At 39.1% G+C, this 24742-nt stretch overlaps 1 protein-coding gene across 44 annotated transcripts in view; it reads left to right on the top strand.

The window, feature by feature from the left end:
• Positions 1 to 24742, top strand: part of tns1b (tensin 1b) — a 232885-nt gene that overhangs the window by 154559 nt on the left and 53584 nt on the right. For 37 of the 44 annotated variants that reach the window (XM_083537438.1, XM_083537447.1, XM_083537442.1 and 34 more), the window contains 5 exons: positions 5783 to 5824; positions 11561 to 11610; positions 21839 to 22013; positions 23119 to 23169; positions 23279 to 23401. In XM_083537438.1, the coding sequence (XP_083393564.1) occupies positions 5783 to 5824; positions 11561 to 11610; positions 21839 to 22013; positions 23119 to 23169; positions 23279 to 23401 (441 nt within the window). Of the gene's footprint in view, positions 1 to 5782; positions 5825 to 9110; positions 9452 to 11560; positions 11611 to 21838; positions 22014 to 23118; positions 23170 to 23278; positions 23402 to 24742 lie in introns of those variants that run through there. The other 7 variants (XM_083537477.1, XM_083537451.1, XM_083537465.1 and 4 more) reach the window with 2 other exon arrangements.

Below are 24742 nucleotides of genomic sequence, written 5' to 3'. Positions count from 1 at the left end.
GGCAGGGTGATGTTACAACCAGGCAGCTATAAAAGCACATGCAGTGGAAATGGCACTAGCATCTGAAAAGGGAATGAAGAACTGCAGGGATGCAGCGACCGTAAAGACGCAGTATCCTATTCTCTGAGGGAACCAGAGATACATACACAACCCACAGACGTTCCCTTTCAGGAATTTGCGCTGCATCAACAATGCTTTGGGAAAAGAGTGTTTAATACCGCCAGACTGACTTGTCCCTGGAGTGGTGGTAAGATCAAGTCTGTAGAACCTGACAAAGGTCAGCAGGGTAGACCAGCCCACGGTGTCGCAAATGTCTTGAAGGGATGGTTCAGAGGACAAGGCTTAAGAGGCTGCCACACTCCGAGTGGAGTAAGCTCCGACACCGGAAGGTGTGGGGAGACCAGAGGACTCATAGGAGGATGAGATAGCATCCATGGACAAGGCCTCCAGGATAACGGCCAGGTTGCACACATGCACTCAGGGTCGCACCCGAGGCCTCAGCCCCATGGTACCGTGGAGGAAACGTGTCAGCAACAGGTTTTTTCCTAGTGACTGCTTGGCAAGCGGCGCATTATAGGCTGCAATAGCTGACACGAAAACCTTTGGGTGGACGGAGACAACCCTTCGGTTGACTGTTCTTGAAGGAGTTCCAGCACTTGGCCAACCGGGCAGTTAACTGGGTCTAACTGGTGACCTCCGCACCATGTAGTAAACAAGTGCCACTTTGTGGCATACGACCACTGTGTGGAGGGAGCTCTCTATGACCTTGTCTGGAAGGGGCCACAGCCACAGCCTACACAGCTCGGGCGTGGGTGAAGCCAAGCGCCCCCTGAGAGAGAAGGTCCCTCCTGGGAGGAATTTCCCAGGGAAGGTGTTCAAGAAGGTGCTCCATCTTGTTGAACTCTCTCCAGAACTCCCGGGAGCAGCGCTATAGGGGGAAAAGCATACATATTTGCTCCACGACTTCCAGGTGGAACCTCTATTCCCCGGACCTCAGAAGATGGGCTCCCTTTTCATCGACATAGACAAATATGGGGCCCTGTAACAGGAACCCAGGTTCACTCCACATGTCTAAGGCTAATAAGGCTTGCTGCATGACCTTGATTGTGCAGAGTGGGTTGCCCTTCTGGGAGAACCCTCTGTCCCTAAGCCACCACTGACAGGGTCTCATGTGCAAGAGACCAAGCAGTACCACGTTGGACACGGCTGCCAGCAGACCCAGCAGTCTATGAACTGCTTTGCAGTAAGTAGCTGGCCTTTTCACACTCTCTTATCAGCCGTGAGGATAGACTCAACTTGTACACCCACATAATGGTCCGTCAGACATTTCCAAGCTGTCAGATAGTCTCCTAAGGGAATTAGTCCATCGAGACTGACATCTGGTGTGCCTAGTGCTGAGTCTATGTCCTGGCGCAGCTCTAGGGGACTCCTGAGAGGTTGTGTGTATAAAGCTGTGTGTATCCCCCCCATGATAAAGTGGGGGAGCAAGGAGGAACACTTCCACTTGTTCTCCATAAATTTTTTTTGCTTTCCTTTTTACAACTTACTAATACATGGTACAATACACGAACAAACAGAAGCTAGGGCTGTTTCCACCGCATGTGCTTTTATGATGTCACGTCTTTCAATTAGATAGATTATACACGTGATTCAGGCTGAAGCATTCTCAAAGCGTTGTTGACGCAACTCGAGTTCCTGAAAGGGAATCCAAGGTGTTCTGGATATGTGAACCATTAAACAAAAAAGAAAACAAATAATAGGTGCCATGCACAAATCAAATCTAATTTATTTAGCACAAGCTTTGTGTTCTCTATGCTCTCCTAATTTTTTGTCATGTCTAACCAGACTTGGTAAATGTTTTTTTACCATTTCTCTTCACCGTAGCTGAGCACTAAATGAGTTACTTGATACTTGATGGGATATAATGAGAACTTGTACTGTATAGTGATTTTTTTCACAAAGTAGAAAATCAGTATATTTTATATATATATATATATATATATATATATTCATTCATTTTCTCCCGCTTATCCGTAATTCGGGTCGCGGGGGCAGCAGTCTAAGCAGCCCTTCGACTGCTGCCCAATCCTCACAGCACCGTCCCTCCTGCAGGTGGTGAGCCCATGGGAAGGCGGCCCCACGTCACTCCGACATCACGGACCTTGATATTTCCCTCGTAAGTGACCCCCGGAGCATAGAGGGTTAAGGGCCTTGCTCAAGGGCCCAAGAGCGGCAGCTTGGCGATACCGGGGCTTGAACCCCAGACCTTCCAGTCGGCAACCCAGCGCCTTAACCGCTGGAGCCACCACTCCCCTATATATATATAATATCAGTGGGGAATATGAAATCTAATTGGTTAATGAAACAGATCCATTGCTTATAGAGACTATGGTAAAAGGGCCAGCAGTATTGACTTTGAAGGCCCTGGGCAGATTAGATTGACATGGCAGCACATAGAGGCTGAAATCTGATTGGACAAAAATCTAACAACCACATACACGTACTGGAAGCAGTGCAGCCAAGAGCAACTCTATGAAATGAAGGGAATAAACTGTTGGGAATAAACAAATAGAATTTTATGGAACAAATATTAGAATTTAGGTTGTAAACGTAGGTCATTGCTTCTAATAGTGTTTAGGCCAGCAGAGAAGGCTTTGCTGGCCCTGACCCCCTGCCACTGATATATATATAATATATGACACAAAATAAAACAAATCTATAACATCTAGTAAATTAACTTAAAAGGGAAGAGCAAATCCTAAGGTCCAAATCCAGCTAAGGGTTCACTAACTATCAACCATCAGGGAGCATTTTAATGACCATTAAACAGGATGAATTTGCCAAAGACTGAATAGTTATGCAGTGATAACATCATGGGGCAATAATGAGGTTAAGGGAAATCTGGAACTTCTCATTTTAGGTTAGGCCACACCCACTTTTAGTTAAAATTTTAATACAGGCATGGGTATGGATATGGATTGCAGTAATTTGTTGAACCCCTACAACACATACCACACAAGAGTGAATTCAATAGAGCAATAAATACAAAAGTGATTCAACAAATGCATCCCATAATACAACTTCCTATAAGAATAAAACCAGAAGTAACACATTTTTTCATCTAGAGAACATTGAGTAAATCCAACTAGAGACTTGTTATTATCGATCTTAAAATGAGCATGTTATAAAAATTTTGGAACTGGAACGTGGGGGCAAGAAGAAGAAGTTAAGCAAACATGTAGAGACTGAGGCTTTTTATAAGAAGCTGGCAGTGTGAGAAAAGGGTGTGGAAGACCCTCGGCACCACAGTCATTAAGCACATGACCTCCCACCTCACTGCACCCGGGCTATTCCTCAGACCAATACCACAGAGTTGAAAACTGACTGCCAGTGTTTCAGAAAACTGACTGCCAGTGTTTCAGAGCAACGAAGCCACAAAATCTGGCTTATCGACAAATCTACTCTCTGTTAATGTTGCTGGTTGGATTGTATGTTATGTAGCTCTTCTCAGGAGTTTTTAATACCAAACCCTAATGTGTAAGGGGTACCAGTTCAGAAAATAACTTGGGTAGGTTTGTAAATGATTAATTTACAGACATAAAAATCTTTTAGCATATGATTTTTCAGACAGGGTTGCATAATGAAGCTGTGAGTTTAGGGTTGAGCTTGGGTTGCTGACTGTGTGGAATTGAACATGTTCTCTGGTTTCCTGTCACTGTCAAAAAGTGAAACTTGATTTAATAGACTTCGCTAAATCATACCCAGGATTGAACGAGTGTGTAAATGCATATGCGTATAGTGACTTATGATGGACTGGTGTCAGAGAACTGAGAAGTGTGTTCCATGCTGGATAAAGCTGCTGTTTTGTTGTATAGCATCATGTGGGTTTGGGTCAGAGAAGGGGTATTTCAGTCGTATGCTCAAATGGCTGGTGTGGGTGCGGGTTTTTTTGATTGCAACTAATAATCCGTTGATCGTAACTTTTAGTATTGACAGCTTTGGCTTTTGCTGGCTGGAATGAAAACATGCACCCACACTATTTGTTCTGGATAGGACTAGACACTCCTGGGTTAGAATTATAGTAGGCATGAGTGAGGTCCAGCTCCACTCACTGGACTTTTAGTTTTGCAGCAAAGACTATCTTGCCTTAAGTCTAGTATTCCCAATTTGTGGTGTTTATGTGGGTTTAACAAGGACATTAGTGTTCAAATGTATGTACCTGTGATTCATTTGTTCTTGACAGCTGTGGGGTTTGGGGCAGAGACTTACAGTAATTCTAGAAGTTCATTACGAGATTATTACTACCAACCACACTACATTTAGGATTACTACAGTTAATGTCATGCTCCTCGAGCTGCAGTTCTAGTGTTTTCCCAGAGATTATATTTCTCAGACACTGAGACAGACAGGCAGAGTCTCTTTTGGGGCTGAGATTTGATGATTCACATTACATCAGTGACCACTCAGCCGGCGGGGGCCTCAGGTTTTGACTGAAGCGAAGCTGTTGTGAATTTCCTTAAAAACCAATTCACAGCAGTTCATCCGTTATGTTCATTTCCTGGACGCGGTTCACTTTCTTTGATATGTATTCCATTTCACCCTCCTCCCACTTCCCCATCTCTTCAGGTTCAACAGTAGTTTAAAGAACCACAGTTACCCAATATGAAAACATAAGTTATAGGTCATAACCATTATTTTTTTTTTTTTACATTTCTTTGGGCTGTTAAAACATTTGCCTGCTTGTTCTATTTCTCAGTCATGGGTTTCACTTTGATGCAATATTAGGTAGGCTGAGTTGGGATGGCTGATGACGTCATGGATCCAAGGGTTTGTAAATAGCCATAAATGAACACTTTGCTCTGTGGCCAGTTACTCTGCTGAAGTCTGGTTTGCACTTCTGTATATGGTACTGCTGTAGCCCTGGTCATACTTTCTCTCTTGTTCTCTCATTGACTAATGGTGAAGCTATGTGTTCGTGTCTAAATATTTACCCAGGTTGTTTATCGATACTCCTACACACTGAGCCCAGCCCAAGTCTGTCTGCCTTTCTGTGTACTTCTCTAGAGGAGACCTCTAGTGCATCAGACCTAATATACAGTACATATACACATACACTCACAAGTCTGACATTACCTGTACAGCAATGCCTGGAGAATATAATAATAATTTGCACAAAACAATAGAATTTTTAAAAGTTATGGCTGTACTAATGAATATACCATTTTATGTGAATGGACTCTGGTCATAAAGACGGGAGGGAGAAGCAATTTTTCATTTATTTAATGCAACTCAATTTTACTTCTTTGCCATGTTTAAAAATAGACATTTCCTCAAAGCAACTTTACAGAAATCTAGATGTAGATTTAGTTCCCTAATGAGCAAGCCAGATGTGACAGTGGCAGTGATAAACATTTAAGAAGAGCAAAAGACTTTCAGAGTAGAAATAGTTCTTTCTTATGAAATATATATATATATATATATATATATATATATATATATATATATATATATATATATATATATATATATATATATATATATATGTATGTATGTATGTATCTATTGGTAATTCACAGTAGATGCATGTACCACATTCCTAAGGACAGCTGGAAAGGCTGACCTTTATTTCTTCTCTTGAAGGGCAGTGAGCTGTGCTATGTATGCTATGCCAAGGTGCTGGCACAGGGCATCACCTGCAGGCTTTTTCCACAGTTTGCCTCTTCACTGCTTTCTTCAGTCACTTGACTATTTTTCTCACACTCTTTTTTCTTATGCTTTTCAGGCTCCCAGCAATGACATCCCACTAAAACATGTAGAAACAATGGTAAGCACTTTTTAAAGCAATAATGTCAATAAAACCTTATCTGTAAAATATGATATTTTATACATATTTATATTTATATATTTTTGTAAGGATTTTTTAAGGATTTTTTTAAAGTATCTTTTTTTCCTTTGTAATAGGTTTTACTTGATTTGCTGTGAAGTATATGGTGCTCTAAATAATACTGGTTTTATAGCGTGTAAATATTTAGCTCTCACACTGAAACTGTTGCTATGTAGTTGCTGTGCTATAAACCTTACAAGTCTAAAAGTTGTGCAGAAATAAACCGCTAATTATTGGTTGCATTAACTAAAGTCAGCCTCACAAAGAGCATGATGGATGCAGGCTGGTTTGGAGCAGGCCAGTCAAAACACCTCCTGTGTTTAAAGCAGGCCGAGTGGAAAAGCTCCAGTGTTAACATCATGCCATAGCTGGGGCATGTGAGCACATTGCCAGCACCCCTCATGACCACCTCCCTTCTGCCTGATCAGTTTTCTATTACACAGCCAAAAAATACTTGTGCTTGCCTGACCACAGCTGCAGATGACGTACATTTTTGCCATTAATCTAAATGAACAACAGACATTTTTATGTGGAGTTACATATGTGCATGTAGTTTTAAATTATGGCATATGTGAGGTATGAGTGCTACTGTCTTTGCATTGACTATCATGGCTGTTTGTTGCATTGTGCTCAGGAGATTTCGATATATTCAATCATAGCTATTTTTCTTCTTTAAAAGTAGATTTTGGTCATTGCAATCAGATTTTTTTATTTGATTGATAGATTTCCCCTTTTGCATGGCAACTTATAGAAATATTAAAATATTAGTGATTTAAAATTCACAGTTCATCCAAAGAAAAACGTTTACCGTTTTTTTTTTTGTCCTAGATCACCACACTATGTGTAATGTAGCAAGGCTTAAACTCAATTGCAATCATATATTAATTAAAAAAATCATAAAACATACAGTTAATTGTGTTTTAATTATTTATTTTTTTTAATGATCTACATTCAGTATAATTTTACAGCTTTTGTTATTAGAAGAAGAACATATAGTAGATCAATTTCTCAGCATATGAATTGTTGGATTAATTTTTCACCCTAATTTATACTTTGCCAATTCCCACAAAATCTACAAATATTAGAAGGTGAAGGCATAAATAAATAATCTCTCCAAAACACACAAAGACCTACTGTTGGATTTGAATCGAGAAACAGTAGTATAAGTTTATACATATAATATATATAGGACAAACCACCGAACCAAATAGTGTGCAAAATGGAAATGATTTTGTTTAACTTTTCATTTGATATTCTTTCTGCATGACCTGAGTATTTTGAGTACTATTAGATGCCAAATTCTTTGTGTCTTCTGAGGCCACCATTCAGAGAGCTGTTATGAGAGCTTCAACAGATTTGAGACCATAACCGCTCTGACCATAACAAAGGGATTGTGATTGAAGTGATTATAACTGTTCAATAAATTGTGGAGCAGGCACTTATGACTCCTCTAGTGAATGAAAGACTGGTGATCATTGCCATTATAGTGGTTTTTGGCCACCCATCACAGCCTCTATAGGCACTGGGATACAATCATAGACATTCTTGTTTTCTATAGAGAATGCGACTGAGGCATTAGTGCCGCTTATGAATCTTCTGCCATCGATCATCAGTACTTCACATAAAGCCTACTGCTGTGCTGTGCAACAGTTCAATTTAAAGATATGCAGTAAATACTCTTATGAACTTTAGATCCTTTAGAATAGAGCCTGCCACGAGTGGATGGATTTATTGCTTTGCATCTGTGTTTTATTTTCTCTGCTTGAATATGTGTGGCTTTGTGTGTTTCTGTGGGAAATATTAGTGTTGTATAAGACTGGCTTTTCCTCATACCCTTGTCTTGGAGCAGCACACGATAGTATAGGTTTTGGCTCATTTTTTTGGTCGGGACTAATTTGTAAGAAGGAAGGAAGGAAGTATCACATTACAAATTGGCCGTTATACCCTCTGGCCATGACGCAGCCTATGTTTAGGAATTAAAAAAATACAATTAAACATGAAATTAGATTGAGCTATGAAACATTTTCATAAAGGGATCATTTTCTATGTAGTTCAAACAATGTTATCTGTGTAAGCAACAAATACAAATGAGTACATGTTCTTTTGTGACCTGTGCATGTCCTGTGACATTTGCTAATTGTATTACAAGTGATATATATATATATATATATAAACTCCCTTCTCCAATTTTTTAAACCTTATGCTTCTCCGAATGAGAAGCTCAGGAGCCAAACCAGATACATTGGTTGGATTTAGCCAAGCAACAAGGAGCGCAGAACGGCAGTGGTTTAACCCGGTTTCTCAGATTATTTTACGCTGATTACCCCAGACTTCCACCAGTATTCCAAATCCTAAATATTTCAAACCCCATGCGTTGTTGGAGTTTGTTGTGGATCAAAATATCTTAAGATTGCAATTCATCATATTCCATTCTTTTTGGCAAGGTAGTGTTTGATAAATCAGGGTATAGGCTTGAAACTGGCCTAGAAACGATAGAGCATTTGGCTGGTATTAAGAGACATCTGCCCCCAGTGAATGTAATTAAACCTGCAAATGGTATGTTTGCTCAGATTTGCACCAAATGCTGCTCTAGGCTCTGTCATGAACATTACAGTGTGGTTCTTCTGACGTCTTCAACTCATGCATTTTTTTTTTTTGGATTATTAAGTTCTTAAGATCATATGACCTAATCACAGGATCTCTTTTTCTAGTGTGTGGTTTGAGGTCTTCTGATCGCTGTGACTCATAGAGTGACTCATTGTTTTTGACTGTTTTGATTATATTGAGTTGTTGGGATTGCAAATAAAGTAAGATATTTATATTTAAGTTTACACAGGAAGACAGAAATTAGTCTAAACTGCATTGATGACTTCTTACTTCTTCACCTAAACTATTTTGGCATTTGGAAAGTGCTGAACAAAGCAACATTTTTCTTCATATGATTTGGAAACTCGAAGCAAAACTTGGTGTGCAGACTCATTCATCATAGAAAGAGGGTTAAAGCTGAAAAATTTTTTATCTTTCCTCTAACACATCTCAAAGGGTGTTCCCCGGTCATCTGCTTAGTGGCTGAGACACATAGGGCAGAGAGCCGAACCGATCCAAACTCACATGGGTGGCAACCTAAAACACACATCTCAAGAAAGAGGGAGGAGAAAAAGATGTAGGGGCAGAAGGAAGGGGTTGGACAGAGAGATACCACACAAGTGAAAGAGGGAGGAGGTTGGAAAAGGCGGGAGGTAGAGAGCGAGAGATTGAACAAGAACGCACGAAAGAAGGAGTAAAAACAAGTGAAAGGGAGAAGGGGGAGTAAAAGAAAGAAGAAAAGAAGGCAAGTTGTGGTCTACTGTAACTCTTGACCAAGCATGTGGCATCCTGTGAGAGTCACTGACTCAAAATAGAGGCAATTTTTTTTTTGTTCTGGGACGGCAAAGCTTGCTGTAGGAAAAGAAAATGCAGAACGACAGAAAGCACTCTTTCTCAGCCATGAACCCCAGCGGTTCTTTACGGAGGCGCCTCAACTCTATACGCAGCGCCTGGCGCTGGAGCACGGGCTACCTGATGAAGGTAGGACCACACATGCTCATCTTCATCCACTTTGACCAGCTTTAGACTTCTTTTGTCTTGTTCTTGCTATTTTCATTCTCCATCCCTCCAGTCTTGTTTTCAATAGTTAATTTGTCAGACGTGCTCGTAAGCAGCGTGCCCAGCTGGTTTTGATCAAGGTCGCCTGGGACCCCCCTTCACCTCCCCCACCCGCTTTTGGCTGCTCTTCTGGGGCTCGTAATTGTGGGTTGATTAAGGGAGGGGTGGGCGTTTTTCTGAAGCCTGGCGCTGTGTGGCTCTTGCTGTACAGGCCTCGAGTCCAGCCTTAAAGAACGTCTTTTTGTTTGGTTTTTTGTTAGGAAAAAAAGTATGATTGGAGTCGGGGCATGTTTGATTTTTGATATGATGTTCTTGAATGTCCTGCCTTGGAATTGAGTAATCTTGGCGACTTGTTTTGCTTTCCTGCATGTACCACTATGTTAGTTCATACTGTTGATCCTAATCAGTATTAATTGAAGTATCACTGGCAGAGTGTTAATTATATCTGACACTGACCTTAAAGGAAGACAAATTAAATGGGAGGCTTTACATTTAGACTTTTTTAACATTTTTTATTCTACATACTTCTGAAATGATATGTTTTTGTCCAAGCTGAAATAATTTTCTCCTTTGTATCTATGCATGTTGTAACTGCATCTCAGTAGCATTAAAGACATTTGGACAGTCGATTTCTGCTTTCAAACCAAATCAATTATTATTTCCGTTCCACAAAGGCAATTACATATATAATAACTGGAGTAGCTAACAAGCTTTTTACAGTTTTGAAGCAGACTGACTGGTATTTCCCCGTAATGCCACACATATAATCAAAGTTCCCATAACACAGTACACATATCTACCTGTTGCCCAAACTAAAAATAATTAATTACAGCATCTTGAATGAAGTGACTCAATTGTGATATGTAGATAAACATTAAATACACACTACTTAAATAATACTGTGATACTCAAATATACACAGTAGCGCTGGAAGTAGCAGTAGAATATGATGCCAAATACAGTAGAATATTAGTACACTGTTTTTTCGTGTGTGATTATAATCAAGCCTTCTATTATTAAAGCCATATCCAGCCTGTGTTTACTTTCCTAAGTGCTGTATACAATTATGCTGTTAGAGTCTGCGTTTTTCTTTGTAAGCATTGTAACTATTTGGTCTCCTTGGTCATTCTCAACCATGTCATTTAAATGCTGAATGGAGGCAAAGATCTTTACTTTCAAAGATGCACCTAAATACAGTATGAAAAATGAGTATGAGTCACAGACAGTTTTTCCACTTGTCCTCTTTTAGGCAAGTGTCTCGTGAGATACCTTCTATCCACACCACAACTTGGTTCAGTGTTCCACAGGCCTGTCATTCTTTTTCAGGATTCTGTAGGCTTTGGAAATAAATACACATGAAACCGCACAGACAGAGCTGCTAAGATTCTAGCATACAGATATAAGATGGGATGTAGTGCAAACAGGTTTCAGAAGAGAAAGGAGGAACGTTGAACAAATGTCATTTGTGGCCACTAATGATAGGTAGCCATTATTTGGAACCTGAGAGGAAGGGATGAAGGAACGATGTCCAAATATAGCAGCATAAAAGCTAGGTCCCCTTTTGATTGGGAAGTGTCCACCTGCCACTTTTCATTAGTCTGTGTAAAACCCTGGAGGAAAGAATTCCAGAATAATCACAACATGCACTATACTTGACCCAAACACTACCCCAAGATGTGCTTGTGCCTTAAATCACATCTGAGCAGCAGAAGCTTAGTGTGTATAGACTTAGTTTAACCCCAGTCACAGTGTGATTTCAAGAGGTAAACAACGTTCTAATGGAAAGGTTTAAAAAAAAACTTTTTTAAATAAATATCCCTGGTATGGTTTAAGTTTTGTGCGCAAGCGTAAAAAAGAGAATGAGTTGAATGTCGTTCAGACTTCCTTATTCACCCAATGATTAGTAATAAACCACAACAAGCTTTGGAAAGAATTTCAACAAGTTGCCAAGTATTTGTTCTCTTGAATTTTCTTTCGCCCTGTAATGCATTAAACTGTCAATGTAATGTTTTGTTTCTTTTGTGGTTTCAGGGTTCCACTAAATCTTCCAAGAGCATGGAGTCACGCCGTAGACCATCCAGGTAAGAGCAGCTCAGCTGTCCATGCATGTCATCAGTCTGTTAAAGACCTTATGAAACACTTGTCATGTTGGCACTTCTGGCTATTTTTAGTGCCAATTAAAGGAAAGGTGATCATCTTATTGTGCATGCTTTGCATATCGGTGACGTACTGAGGATTACGCAAACAATAGCCCAAGCATTCTGTTATAGCTGAAGGCCATACTTGTTGGGCTGCATCCCAATGACACAGGATTATACGGTTACTGCAGTTATTTGCACCAGCTGAATGTAAGATCTAGGAAATGTAAATAGCCACTAAGATTGATTTTATGGACTAATAAAAACACAATGTAGCCTTAACTTATAGCTTGAATTTTGTATAATGACGCATATAAACCAGAATGATTATAAGAATACGTTAACAGGTAACCTGATGTCCATTTGATAGTGCAGTATTAATAAAATGAGACATTGACAAGGTAGCAGGGATTTATACTACAAAATATTTTAACTTAATGTAACATTATGCTGTCATACAATGTATTTGATGCAGATTGAATACACTGTATGGATTAAAACTGAATGCAGATTAGTCTTGCAGGTTTTCATTGCTGTGGTTTGTTGCTAAAATGTCATTACATTTATTGTATGAGGGCTCAAGCAGCAGAACAGAACAGCAGTATAAAAATAAATGCAAATGATAAATAAATTAGTCACTTCTTGATCATAAACGAAAGTTTTTTCTGCTGTTTTTCATTTATCCACGGAAAAAAGATAGAATAAACAATAATATATATATAAAATAAACCACATTGAGGTAAATGTATTCCACTGAACAAACTAAAAATACAAATTGAAATAATACAAAAGGTTACTCCATCAAACCACAGCTAGTCTTCTTTTTATTCTGTACTTATTTTAGTTTAGCTGAAAATGTCCCTGCTGTAGCCTCAGACCTTTTCTTTGCTGAGTCGAACCCGATGTGTTTCTTTGCTGTGTTATCCTAGCAACCTTAAGGTTCAACATTTTGAGATACTTTTCTACTCAACACAGTTGAGTAATACAAATTGTGAATTAAAAAGGAATGCAATATTTTACAAATCTCATGAACTTATATTTTATTCACAATAGAATATAGATAAAATATCAAATGTTGAAAGTGAGACATTTTAAAATGTCATACCAAATATTGGCTCATTTTGGATTTCATGAAAGCTATACATTTCAAAAAAGTTGGGGCAGGTAGCAATAAGGCGGAAAAAGTTGAATGTACATATAAGGAACAGCTGGAGGACCAATTTGCAACTTATTAGGTCAATTGGCAACAAAATTGGGTATAAAAAGAGCCCCTATCAGAGTGGCAGTGTCTCTGAGAAGTCAAGATGGGCAGAGGATCACCAATTCCCCCAATGCTGCGGCTAAAAATAGTGGAGCAATATCAGAAAGGAGTTTCTCAGAGAAAAATTGCAAAGAGTTTGAAGTTATCATTTACAGTGCATTATATCATCCAAAGATTCAGAGAATCTGGAACAATCTCTGTGCATAAGGGTCAAGGCTGGAAAACCACACTGGATGCTCGTGATCTTCGGGCCCTTAGACGGCACTGCATCACATACAGGAATGCTACTGTAATGAAAATCCACCGTCAATCCACCGTGCCAGTTGGTGGCTAAAACTCTATAGGTCAAAAAAAGAAGCCATATCTAAACATGATCCAGAAGCGCAGGCGTTTTCTCTGGGCGAAGGCTTGTTTAAAATGGACTGTGGCAAAATGGAAAACTGTTCTGTGGTCAGATTAATTAACATGTGAAGTTCTTTTTGGAAAAATGGGATTCCATGTCATCCGGACTAAAGAGGATAAGGACAACCCATGTTGTTATCAGCGCTCATTTCAGAAGCCTGCGTATCTGATGGTATGGGGTTGCATGAGTGCGTGTGGCATGGGCAGCTTACACATCTGGAAAGGCACCATCAATGCTGAAAGGTATATCCAAGTTCTAGAACAACATATGCTCCCTTCCAGACGTCGTCTCTTTCAGGAAAGACTTTGCATTTTCCAACATGACAATGCCAGACCAAATACTGCATCAAATACAACATCATGGCTGCGTAGAAGAAGGATCCGGGTACTGAAATGGCCAGCCTTCAGTCCAGATCTTTCACCCATATAAAACATTTGGCACATCATAAAGAGGAAGATGCGACAAAGAAGACCTAAAAGAGTTTAGCAACTAGAAGCCTGTATTAGACAAGAATAGGACAACATTCCTATTCCTAAACTTGAGTAACTTGTCTCCTCAGTCCCCAGATGTTTGCGAACTGTTATAAAAAGAAGAGGGGATGCCACACAGCGGTAAACATGGCCTGGTCCTAGCTTTTTTGAGATGTGTTGATGCCATGAAATTTTAAATCAACTTATTTTTCCCTTAAAATGATACATTTTCTCAGTTTAAACATTTGATATGTCATCTATGTTGTATTCTCAATAAAATATTGACATTTGAAACTTCCACATCATTGCATTCTGTTTTCATTCACAATTTGTTCAGTGTCCCAATTTTGGAATCGGGTTTGTAGATATTTCACTTTGTTTTTGATCTTTAATCACATTACTAGTTAGTGGGATTTGTGCTATAACAAATATTCTACACTGAACCTCTATTAAATGAACTTCTGCCAGTGTATGGGTTATGATGACTGACTTTAAATCAAAGTTACTTTTAAGTCAGGTAGTGAAGAAATGATGGCCCAAAACTTGTAATACAATATTACAAATATTGGCCATCATGGATGAGGATGACAATGTTTAGGGATAAACAATATGGTAAAATACAAAAAGCTTTAAGATGTTAAGGTAACCTGGCCCTGATCCTGTACACAGATACAGTATATTGTAGGCCAACAACTTGTACATTAAAATGGAATGTTTTTGTACTGATGAAAAACTAAGCTTTATATTTTTCTGGCTGCTTTCCAAACATAAGATTAAGAAAAAATAAAATTATCTTGTTTTTCATCTTTTGAGGATCATCATTAATATTTGTTAGTTTACAGTGCAGTATGGCAAAGACCAGCTTTTAGAGGTGGGAAGTAACAAAGTACAAATACTTCGTTACTGTACTTAAGTAGATTTTTTTCGGTATCCGTACTTTACTCCACTAGTTATTTTTTAGACTTTTTACTTTTACTCATTACATTTTTACACAAATATCAGTACTTTTTACTTCTTACATTTTCAACACAGACTTGTTACTTTAGTTTTAATCCATTGATTTGGTATTATTTTTTTATTTTCACTGCGTGCCGATTTCAGCCGAACAACCGATTTCCTGTCATTGCGCGTTCAATCCACTGGTGTATAAAATACGGACTCTCACTCACCACAGAAGGCAGTAAGAAGTTTGGGGTTAATGTGGATGAGACAGAGGGAGTCAGTGATGTAAACATGACTGAGAACAGACACATTCCTGATCATCATCTTTTCTCTGCTTGTGTTCTATATGTGGATCTTCAGCCTGCACACATTCATTAGGTAACAACATTTTGAATTTGTTCTGTATTAATATATATATATATATTTGGCTGTCAAAATTTAAATTATTTTAAACGGCACAAAATTTTTTCCTTTCTTTACTTAGATATAAAATAAATAAATTAACTCCAGATAAAAATATTTTTAATCAGTAAACTTTTGTTTTATTTCTGAGTCTCAAATCAAACACCAAAATCCACCATGATTCTCACAATTAACCCTCTGGGTGGCGTTTTGTGGGTTTTCCCTCATAATGGAGACACAAACTTAAATTACTGTCTTTATTGATCGTACAGATAAAAACAATACATAATTTAAATCTGTAAAATGTCTATAATTTTATATATATATATATATATATATATATATATATATATATATATATATATATATATATATATATATATATATATTGTCTCTGTGTTTTTTTTTAGTAAATGTCTCTGTCTCACTTTATATGTCTCTTTCTTGCTGTCTCTCTATTTGTTTCTCACTCTTTCTAAAGCTGTGTCTGTGTCTCTTTGTCTTTGTCTCTGTCTTTTCTGCTTATTTACATGTCTAACAAAGTTTTGAGTTTTGAAGTAATGCCATTAGTGATCTATGATGAAACACTTCCCTGGTTCGATTCTTAACTCTAGTTTCATATTGAACATTATAAGAAGTTTTTAAAAACAGAACAATGAAAGATCATTAAAATTGGTTGCTGGCAAATCATGGTATATCAGTGGTGCAGGTGTTGGAGATGTGGTTCTTGTACCTGAGTCACTTCTCATAGACTTTGAGTTACTGAGAGAATGTACAGGAAGGAGAAGTTTTGACCCTCTACCATCATGATCTAAGAGAAAACACTGGTCTCCTAACTATAGAAAAGCCAAGAGTCCAATAAGCAAAGGCCTGTTAGCCTCTCCTGTGTTGGTGTAACGGTCAGTGAAGTGGTCGCTGCTATCTGACTCACCCGGTTTGATTCCTACCCCTTAGATTTCTTTTAAATTGTTTAAAAGGTTCTGGTGGCTGTAGTAAGGAAGGTGTCAGAAATGGCTGTGTGGAAGGTTGAATGTGGTTTCGGAGGGCGTATCCTGAAACAGGGGGGCAATATCCGGGCATCTGCCCCCTCCGGTGTCTGAGTAGCTGAAAACAGGGGGTTATGACGCAAAACCGTTCAAAAAAGTATGGACTTAGTTTTGCATATATAGGGAAAATTTTGTCAAAAACCTTACTTTTTCTGAGGCTGTGAAGCAGCAGGTCTTCACAGCCTTTGTTTATAGTCAACTACCTCATTGCTCACCAGACACTACTTTCCACACAGCTTACCCAGTGTGGGGACAAGCCAGATTCGAACCAGCAACCTCTGAGCTCAGAGGCAAGGCTTTTATCACAAAGCCATCAAGTCCCACAACACACCTTCTTTTTTTGGGGGGTTTATCGTTTGTTTCAGGCTTCAAAGCAAGAAATTCAGACCAGACAGAAAAAAGGATTCGAACCCCACCAACAGCGAAATACCAGTCTTAACCCACTGAACCATCGGGAAGGACCGGCTGTGACAATTGTTTAGAGCAGGTCTATCTTTTCTTTCAAACCATCACCACAAGAATATAATGCTAAAGACAGACATAGGAAGCAAACCCATGACGTGATTAGCAGGGATAAAGCAGGATTCGAACGCTGATTCACACCATTAGCAAGGCACCAGCATTAGTCCACTGAACTATCAGGAAGGACAAGCTGGGAAGTTTGTTTAGAGCAGGTCTATCTTTCTTTTTAACCCATCAAAACAAGAATATGAAGATGTAGGAATCAGGAATTTAACCTACCTCATGACTAGCAGACAGAAAGCCAGGTTTGAACCCTGACCACCAACATTAGCAAAGTACCAGCCTTAACCCACTAAGCCATCAGAAAAAAACAGGATGGGCAGCTTGATTAGAGCAGGTCTATCATTCTTTTCAAAACATCAACACAAGAATTTAACGGTAAAGAAAGATGTAGGAAGCGAATACAGCTGTAAGTAGCACAAGTTGAACCTGAAATAACAGGAAGAAAGCAGGATTCGAACTATGATCCCCACCACCAGCGAGATACCAACCTTAACCCATTGAACCATTGGTGAGGACAGACTAGAATGCTTGTTTAGAGCAGGTCTATCTTTCTTTTCAACCAACTAAAAACAAAAGTATATCGCTAAAGAAAGATGTAGGAAGTGAATCCTGAGCGTGACTGGCAGACAGAAAGCAGGATTCGAACCCTGAACCCCACCAAAAGCAAGAAACCTGATTTAACCCACTGAACCATCAGGGAAGACAGATCAAGAAATCAAGAAATTAATCCAACACAGAATTGAAATGTTTTCAGAGGGGACAAGGTCCAGAAGTTTTATTTACCAACACAGCAACCAGCTCGACCAGGAATCAAACTCTCAAACTCATCCTTGTGGGGATACTGACATTAACCCACTAGGCGATCACATCCATCTATCCATCCATCCATCCATCCATCTATCTATCTATCTATCTATCTATCTATCTATCTATCTATCTATCTATCTATCTATCTATCTATCTATCTATCTATCTATCTATCTATCTATCTATCTATCTATCTATCTATCTATCTATCTATCTATCTATCTATCTATCTATCTATCTATCTATCTATCTACAGTGAGGAAAATAAGTATTTGAACACCCTGCTATTTTGCAAGTTCTCCCACTTAGAAATCATGGAGGGGTCTGAAATTGTCATCGTAGGTGCATGTCCACTGTGAGAGACATAATCTAAAAAAAAAAATATCCAGAAATCACAATATATGATTTTTTAACTATTTATTTGTATGATACAGCTGCAAATAAGTATTTGAACACCTGAGAAAGTCAATGTTAATATTTGGTACAGGAGCCTTTGTTTGCAATTACAGAGGTCAAATGTTTCCTGTAGTTTTTCACCAGGTTTGCACACACTGCAGGAGGGATTTTGGCCCACTCCTCCACACAGATCTTCTCTAGATCAGTCAGGTTTCTGACCTGTCGCTGAGAAACACGGAGTTTGAGCTCCCTCCAAAGATTCTCTGTTGGGTTTAGGTCTGGAGACTGGCTAGACCACGCCAGAACCTTGATATGCTTCTTACAGAGCCACTCCTTGGTTATCCTGGCTGTATGCTTCGGGTCATTGTCATGTTGGAAGACCCAGCCTCGACCCATCTTCAATGCTCTAACTGAGGGAAGAAGGTTGTTTCCCAAAATCTCGCAATACATGGCCCCGGTCATCCTCTCCTTAATACAGTGCAGTTGCCCTGTCCCATGTGCAGAAAAACACCCCCAAAGAATGATGCTACCACCCCCATGCTTCACAGTAGGGATGGTGTTCTTGGGATGGTACTCATTATTCTTCTTCCTCCAAACACGTTTAGTGGAATTATGACCCAAAAGTTCTATTTTGGTCTCATCTGACTTGACTTTCTCCCATGACTCCTCTGGATCATCCAAATGGTCATTGGCAAACTTAAGACGTGCCTGGACATGTGCTGGTTTAAGCAGGGGAACCTTCCGTGCCATGCATGATTTCAAACTATGACGTCTTAGTGTATTACCAACAGTAACCTTGGAAACGGTGGTCCCAGCTCTTTTCAGGACATTGACCAGCTCCTCCTGTGTAGTTCTGAGCTGATTTCTCACCTTCCTTGGGATCATTGAGACCCCACGAGGTGAGATCTTGCATGGAGCCCCAGTCCGAGGGAGATTGACAGTCATGTTTAGCTTCTTCCATTTTCTAATGATTGCTCCAACAGTGGACCTTTTTTCACCAAGCTGCTTGGCAATTTCCCCGTAGCCCTTTCCAGCCTTGTGGAGGTGTACAATTTTGTCTCTAGTGTCTTTGGACAGCTCTTTGGTCTTGGCCATGTTAGTAGTTGGATTCTTACTGATTGTATGGGGTGGACAGGTGTCTTCATGCAGCTAACGACCTCAAACGGGTGCATCTAATTTAGGATAATAAATGTAGTGGAGGTGGACATTTTAAAGGCAGACTAACAGGTCTTTGAGGGTCAGAATTCTAGCTGATAGACAAGTGTTCAAATACTTATTTGCTGCTGTATCATACAAATAAATAGTTAAAAAATCATATATTGTGATTTCTGGATTTTTTTTGTTTGATTATGTCTCTCACAGTGGACATGCACCTACGATGACAATTTCAGACCCCTCCATGATTTCTAAGTGGGAGAACTTGCAAAATAGCAGGGTGTTCAAATACTTATTTTCCTCACTGTATATAGTCTTCAAGTACACACAACAGGAGTGTATCTATGATGTGAGGTCCAGTTAACAGCTAAAACAGGTAGAAGTAATAACTACTTTTTACTTAAGTACATGTCAGAGCTAAGACTTCTTTACTTTCACTTAAGTAAAAAAGTTTAATCAGTACTTCAACTTTTACCCGAGTATTTTAAAACATAAGTATCTGTACTTCTACTTAAGTAAAGGATGTGTGTACTTTTGCCACCTCTGCCAGCTTTTAGTCATTTAGCCTCAATAAGAAAAACACATTGAAGCCCTTGTGATTCTATGCTGCCAGCAAAACCTCATAGTGCACAAAAAGAATATAGTGCTTCAACAGAATGATGTGATTTAAAAAAAAAATCTTTTTGTATTGTAGAGCCACTGTGTAACAAAAATGTCAGCATGTCAACTTTGCAAATTATGTTTATACCTTGTGCGTTTTGGCACTTGCGGATGCTGGGAGGCAGTCTGACCCTGGAATCATGAACTGAACAGCAGCTGGTGTCCAGTGCAGACACACCCCTAATCATGTGCATGCCGTTGTGTACACATGCTCAGAATCTTTCCACTGATTTGGTTTAATTTAATTCGATTTGTATAGCATTCAACAACAGAGCAGCTGCATGTAAATTAGTGCAGTGGCGACAGTATCATGGAAACACTCCTTGCTATGACATGAGGAAGAAACCTTAAAAGGAAACATAATCCAAAGTCTTTTTAGAGACATGATCGTGGGATTATAAATCAGTACAGCATTTAGGTTCAGAGGAGAAAAGGCACAGAGTACTGTGTAGAACAGATGCACATGCATGAGAAAAAGCATAATGTGGAAATAAAAAGGGGGGGGGCACAAAAAAGTCTTTAGGATTACAACAGCAGAATTTTAGAAGGTACATATATAATAAAAAAAAAAAGTAGAAGATATTTGCAAATAAAAATAAGTTTGCTGTAACATTAACTTTATAGTCAAAAGGACAGTTTCTGAAATTGTTTATTGTAATCAGGATAGAAATTCTATATGAATATTAGACCTGGAGTTCACAAATCATAATTGACCTAGCGATTATTGACCTCATATACATTTAACAGTAGATGGTGATTTTGATGACACTAGCAGTTACATAGACCTGATTACCTTTTGAGCCTCAAATAGAGACATATTTCCTCAAATAGAGACAAATATCAGTTTGATAATCTCTCATTTCTTGTTGTGCATCTGGCTTCTCCTGCTGTTGTAGAAATGTCACATGAACTTCACATGAGAATATTATGTGCATGTATTGTTGGTATTTAATGCTGAACAGATTTTTACGATTCATTTATTTGCTAGTTTTTCACATGTGCATCAACTTTATCACATATGATATATTACACACAAAGTCAGGTGCATGTGAAGTGTATCACAAAATGACTCAAGACCCCCACCCCGTTTAGTATTTCTGTAAGAGATGCTTATTGTTACCAAATCGCTATGAAGTCACTGTTTGTTGTAAAAATGTTCAAGCACGTGTTTTTTGCTTGCATCCGTTTTAAACACACTTAATTTGATCAGCACTGAAAAGCAATTGGCCTTGGAGAGATATACGCAGGTAATTGGTGCTGGTAGGCAAAATAAAGCTATCGAGAAAGCTCATGATTTGAAGCAGATTTTCCCGAGCACGGCATTTGTCCGGGAGGGCACCCAAAAACAGTGTATGATCTGCACCTCATGTGTAGAGGCAGTAGTATGCCTTGCGGTGCCACAGATCAGGATGGATTATCGACCATGCCCCCGCTCCTTCAGATCAGAGCTGCTGTGGGTTTTGTACTCCCGCCACACATCTAATATATTCTCATGTGTTTGCATAGAGCGAATGCGGTTAGCGATTGGGGGCAAGATTGTGGTCATATCTTTAAGCCAAACTCATTCCTCGCAAGTGACCAAACTGTTTTGCTTGTTCTGCTCAGCAGCACACATGGAATGCGGCACATTTTCATATCTTGCTTGTTTATCTCCACCATCAATCTTTCACCAGTGTGGGTTTTTATCTTTGCTTCAGACTCAAGCTGAAAAGCAGATAGGACTTTACTGTGCCCTATTTTGTGAAATGCTGCCATCTTATTATAATTTTTTTAAGCAGAATAAATGGGTGATGTCATGCCACACAGCCTGGTGAGAATAAGACTACTTGATACTTGCACATTGCGGATCTATTCAGAAAATAGAAAGAGGTTCCCGAGGTTTTTAGACCATGACACACAAACTGAATAAACAGAACGTCTCCATATTTGGTTATGTAAGCATGGGTTATGTAAGACATTGCTGTGAATATGAAGTGGTGTTCCGTTTTCAGGTTTTATAGCATGTTTCTTTTTTCACACTAATTATATCCAATGTTTGACTCTTTATGCTGTGTCTGACCTTGCCTTCCGTATTTCTTTTTCTTTCTCCATGTCCTATGTCCAGCCGAAGTGTGAGTCTGATCCAGGCGATGGAGGAGAACTATGAGGTGGACCTGGTGTACATAACAGAGAGGATCATATCAGTGTCGTTCCCAACCAGCGTGGATGAGGAGAGCTACAGTGCCAACCTAAAAGAAGTAGCCAGCATGCTCCGTTCTAAACATGGAGACAACTACTTGGTGAGGGGCCCTCGCTCATGGTTGGTTTGAAGGTTTGAGGGTGTTTTACTCTCGCAAACGGAATGTTTGCTCGGTTTGAATCAAATCCCGGTGTGTTTTCCCCCTTCTTGCGGTGTGTTTGGGTGAAAACAGTAATCACACTCGGGTGTGGACTAAAACAACACGTCCGGGACAAATCCAAGAGAGTGAGGTGGTCTTAATCTGGTTTGACTGCAGTTAAGAAATTGAGATGATTGAATTGAAAAAAAGATATTTGGACAGGATGTGAGCTCGAATCTACACACGATGCGAGCTGGATAGGCAGAGCCATAAAGCTGAAGAAATTCCATGTACAGTAATCTGGAGATTTGGGATGAGAATTGTTTTCAACTAATGATTTCTGTGATGATATTATAATGTATCTAGAACCAGCTCTATGTTGACTGATTTGTATTTTTCCACTTGGTAAAGATTTACTTTTGACCAATGAATGAAAAGACCTTTAAAAGTCCTTCCCTACATGCCACTGAAACTAACAAAAAATTAATTGGATTGTGGTTGTGGGAATTTGGAATCACACCACCACAAGCTTGTTAGTAAAGTCATGTACTGATGTAAGGTGAAGAGGCCTGGGGTTCAGTCAGTGTTCCAATTAATTCCAAATGTGTTGAGTAGGGTTGAGGTCAGAGCTCTATAGCAGCCCACTCAAGATCTTCCACTCCAACCTTCAAAACCATATCTTCATGGAGCTGTTCTTCATGGCTGGAAAAGTCGGCTGTCCCAATACTTTTGTCAATTTTTCTCTGATACTGACCCAGCAAACAGACTAATAAATATATAAAAAGCTTTTAATGAGCTAATGTTTCTACTGGCGTGAACGAATAATAAGTACCTTAAAATGATAACTCAATACTTTTATGTGCTTGATCTGTCTAGTGCCTTTACTTCAAGTTTCAGGTTGCAACTTGTTTTGTTTTTAAATAAATTCTGGCCAAAATGCAGAGGAAGCTCCCAAATCATATACTTTATACATACATAATTTTAAATAAAAAAAGTGTCAGTTGTTTTCATTGGGAGTGTGTACTGCGCCTTTAGAGTATTTAAGTGTATATTTTTTTTCTTTCAGCTCTTCAACCTGAGTGAAAAACGATATGATATCTCCAAACTGCATCCCAAAGTAATAACTTTTACTCAAATCGATCGAATATATTTGGACACTTACTGTATATGGCTGTTAAGAATGTCACACCTCTATTCTTCTGCTTACGCTTCTTCATGCGTTTTAGGTGCTGGACTTTGGCTGGCCCGATCATCATGCTCCAGCTTTGGATAAGATCTGCAGCATATGTAAAGCCATGGACACTTGGATGAGTGCTGACAGCCATAACGTTGTGGTTCTGCACAATAAGGTGGAATTTAAATTAAAAAATTTTTACTTCCTTAAACCAAGTGTTTTTTAAGACTTTCCGCTTCCTTAGTGTATGCTTGTAGAAAGCATTGTGTGGTCAGTAGATGGCGTTGTCATGCTGCTCTCCCCCATCATGCTGTTCAGCAGAGAGACACAGATGCAGCCATCTGGTAGCTCAGCTTCCCAACACCGGGTGTGCTGCATTTGAGAAGTCTTCTGAGGGATTTAATGAAAGGGAAATGTTCCTGGTGCTCCCTGAGGTTTTAAAAACCCTTCATTCACCTTATGGGCTGAGCTAAATTTCTTAAACAAAAACCCCAAACAAATTTTTTATTATGCTCATAGCTTGTTTGCTTGCGCATGCTTGTTTCAGATGCTGTAAAAATTGTACAACTTCTTATATTCTTGTTTATAAAAGTGACTAACATGATGGAATAATACAGCAGTTCTTTATTTTGTTTTAATTATTACTAATTAGATCAGTGAAAATGGTAATGTTTTGTTTCGTTAGACTCACTTTATGGTGACACTAATGTTATGGGAAAAAAAATTAGATCATAGAATTGCACATGAATTAAGAGAACACACACACACACACACACACACACACACACACACACACACACACACACACACACCTAACTCTCTGTCCGATGGTTTCTAAATATTGTCTTATCATCAATTACTCTATAGAGATTAAATGACGTAAAAGTCTATGTGAATATTTTAAAAGAATATTTAACACAAGTTCATGTGTTCAGCCTCAACCAAAGCCAGTATCCATGGTGGTTCATGGTTTTGGAAAATACTTTTTTTCACATGTATATTGCTGTTGCTAAATAATTTTTCCCCATGCTTCTGTTCAGTCTAATGAAACACTTTGCTGGGTCTGCACCTGACTGTGATGGTGGTCATCCAGTTGACAAACCTCCGGTCTGATTCACTGTCTGTTGAACTGGTGGTAAATGAGGGTATGAGCTGTATAAAAAAGAAGGCTTATCTTATGAAGCCATTCATCTGCCTCCTTCCTGTCAGTGTGAGAAATGTCAGCATGCCCATCACCTCTGGTCCAGTAAAACAAAGTGTCAGACTATTTAAAAACACAGCAACATTTTGCTTCATACGTTGCTTCAAACTGAATTGGTGAGAGGGAGATTTGGTATTAGTAACAGCCCAGAGTTTTTACAGGAAACCATAAAGCTAGTGTTGCCATAGTAAACCATGTTGCTCTGTCCGGCTGTGGAAACTCGAGCAGATGATGACTAACGGGTGGAACTATGCAGTAACTCCAAAAGTCTGCTGCCTTAATGCACATTAATGCAAGTTTCAGGATAAATCTCTA

This window comes from Silurus aristotelis, assembly GCF_946808225.1.
Source record: "Silurus aristotelis genome assembly, chromosome: 3".
Lineage (NCBI taxonomy): Eukaryota > Metazoa > Chordata > Actinopteri > Siluriformes > Siluridae > Silurus > Silurus aristotelis.
This window is presented reverse-complemented; position numbering and strand designations above follow the sequence as displayed.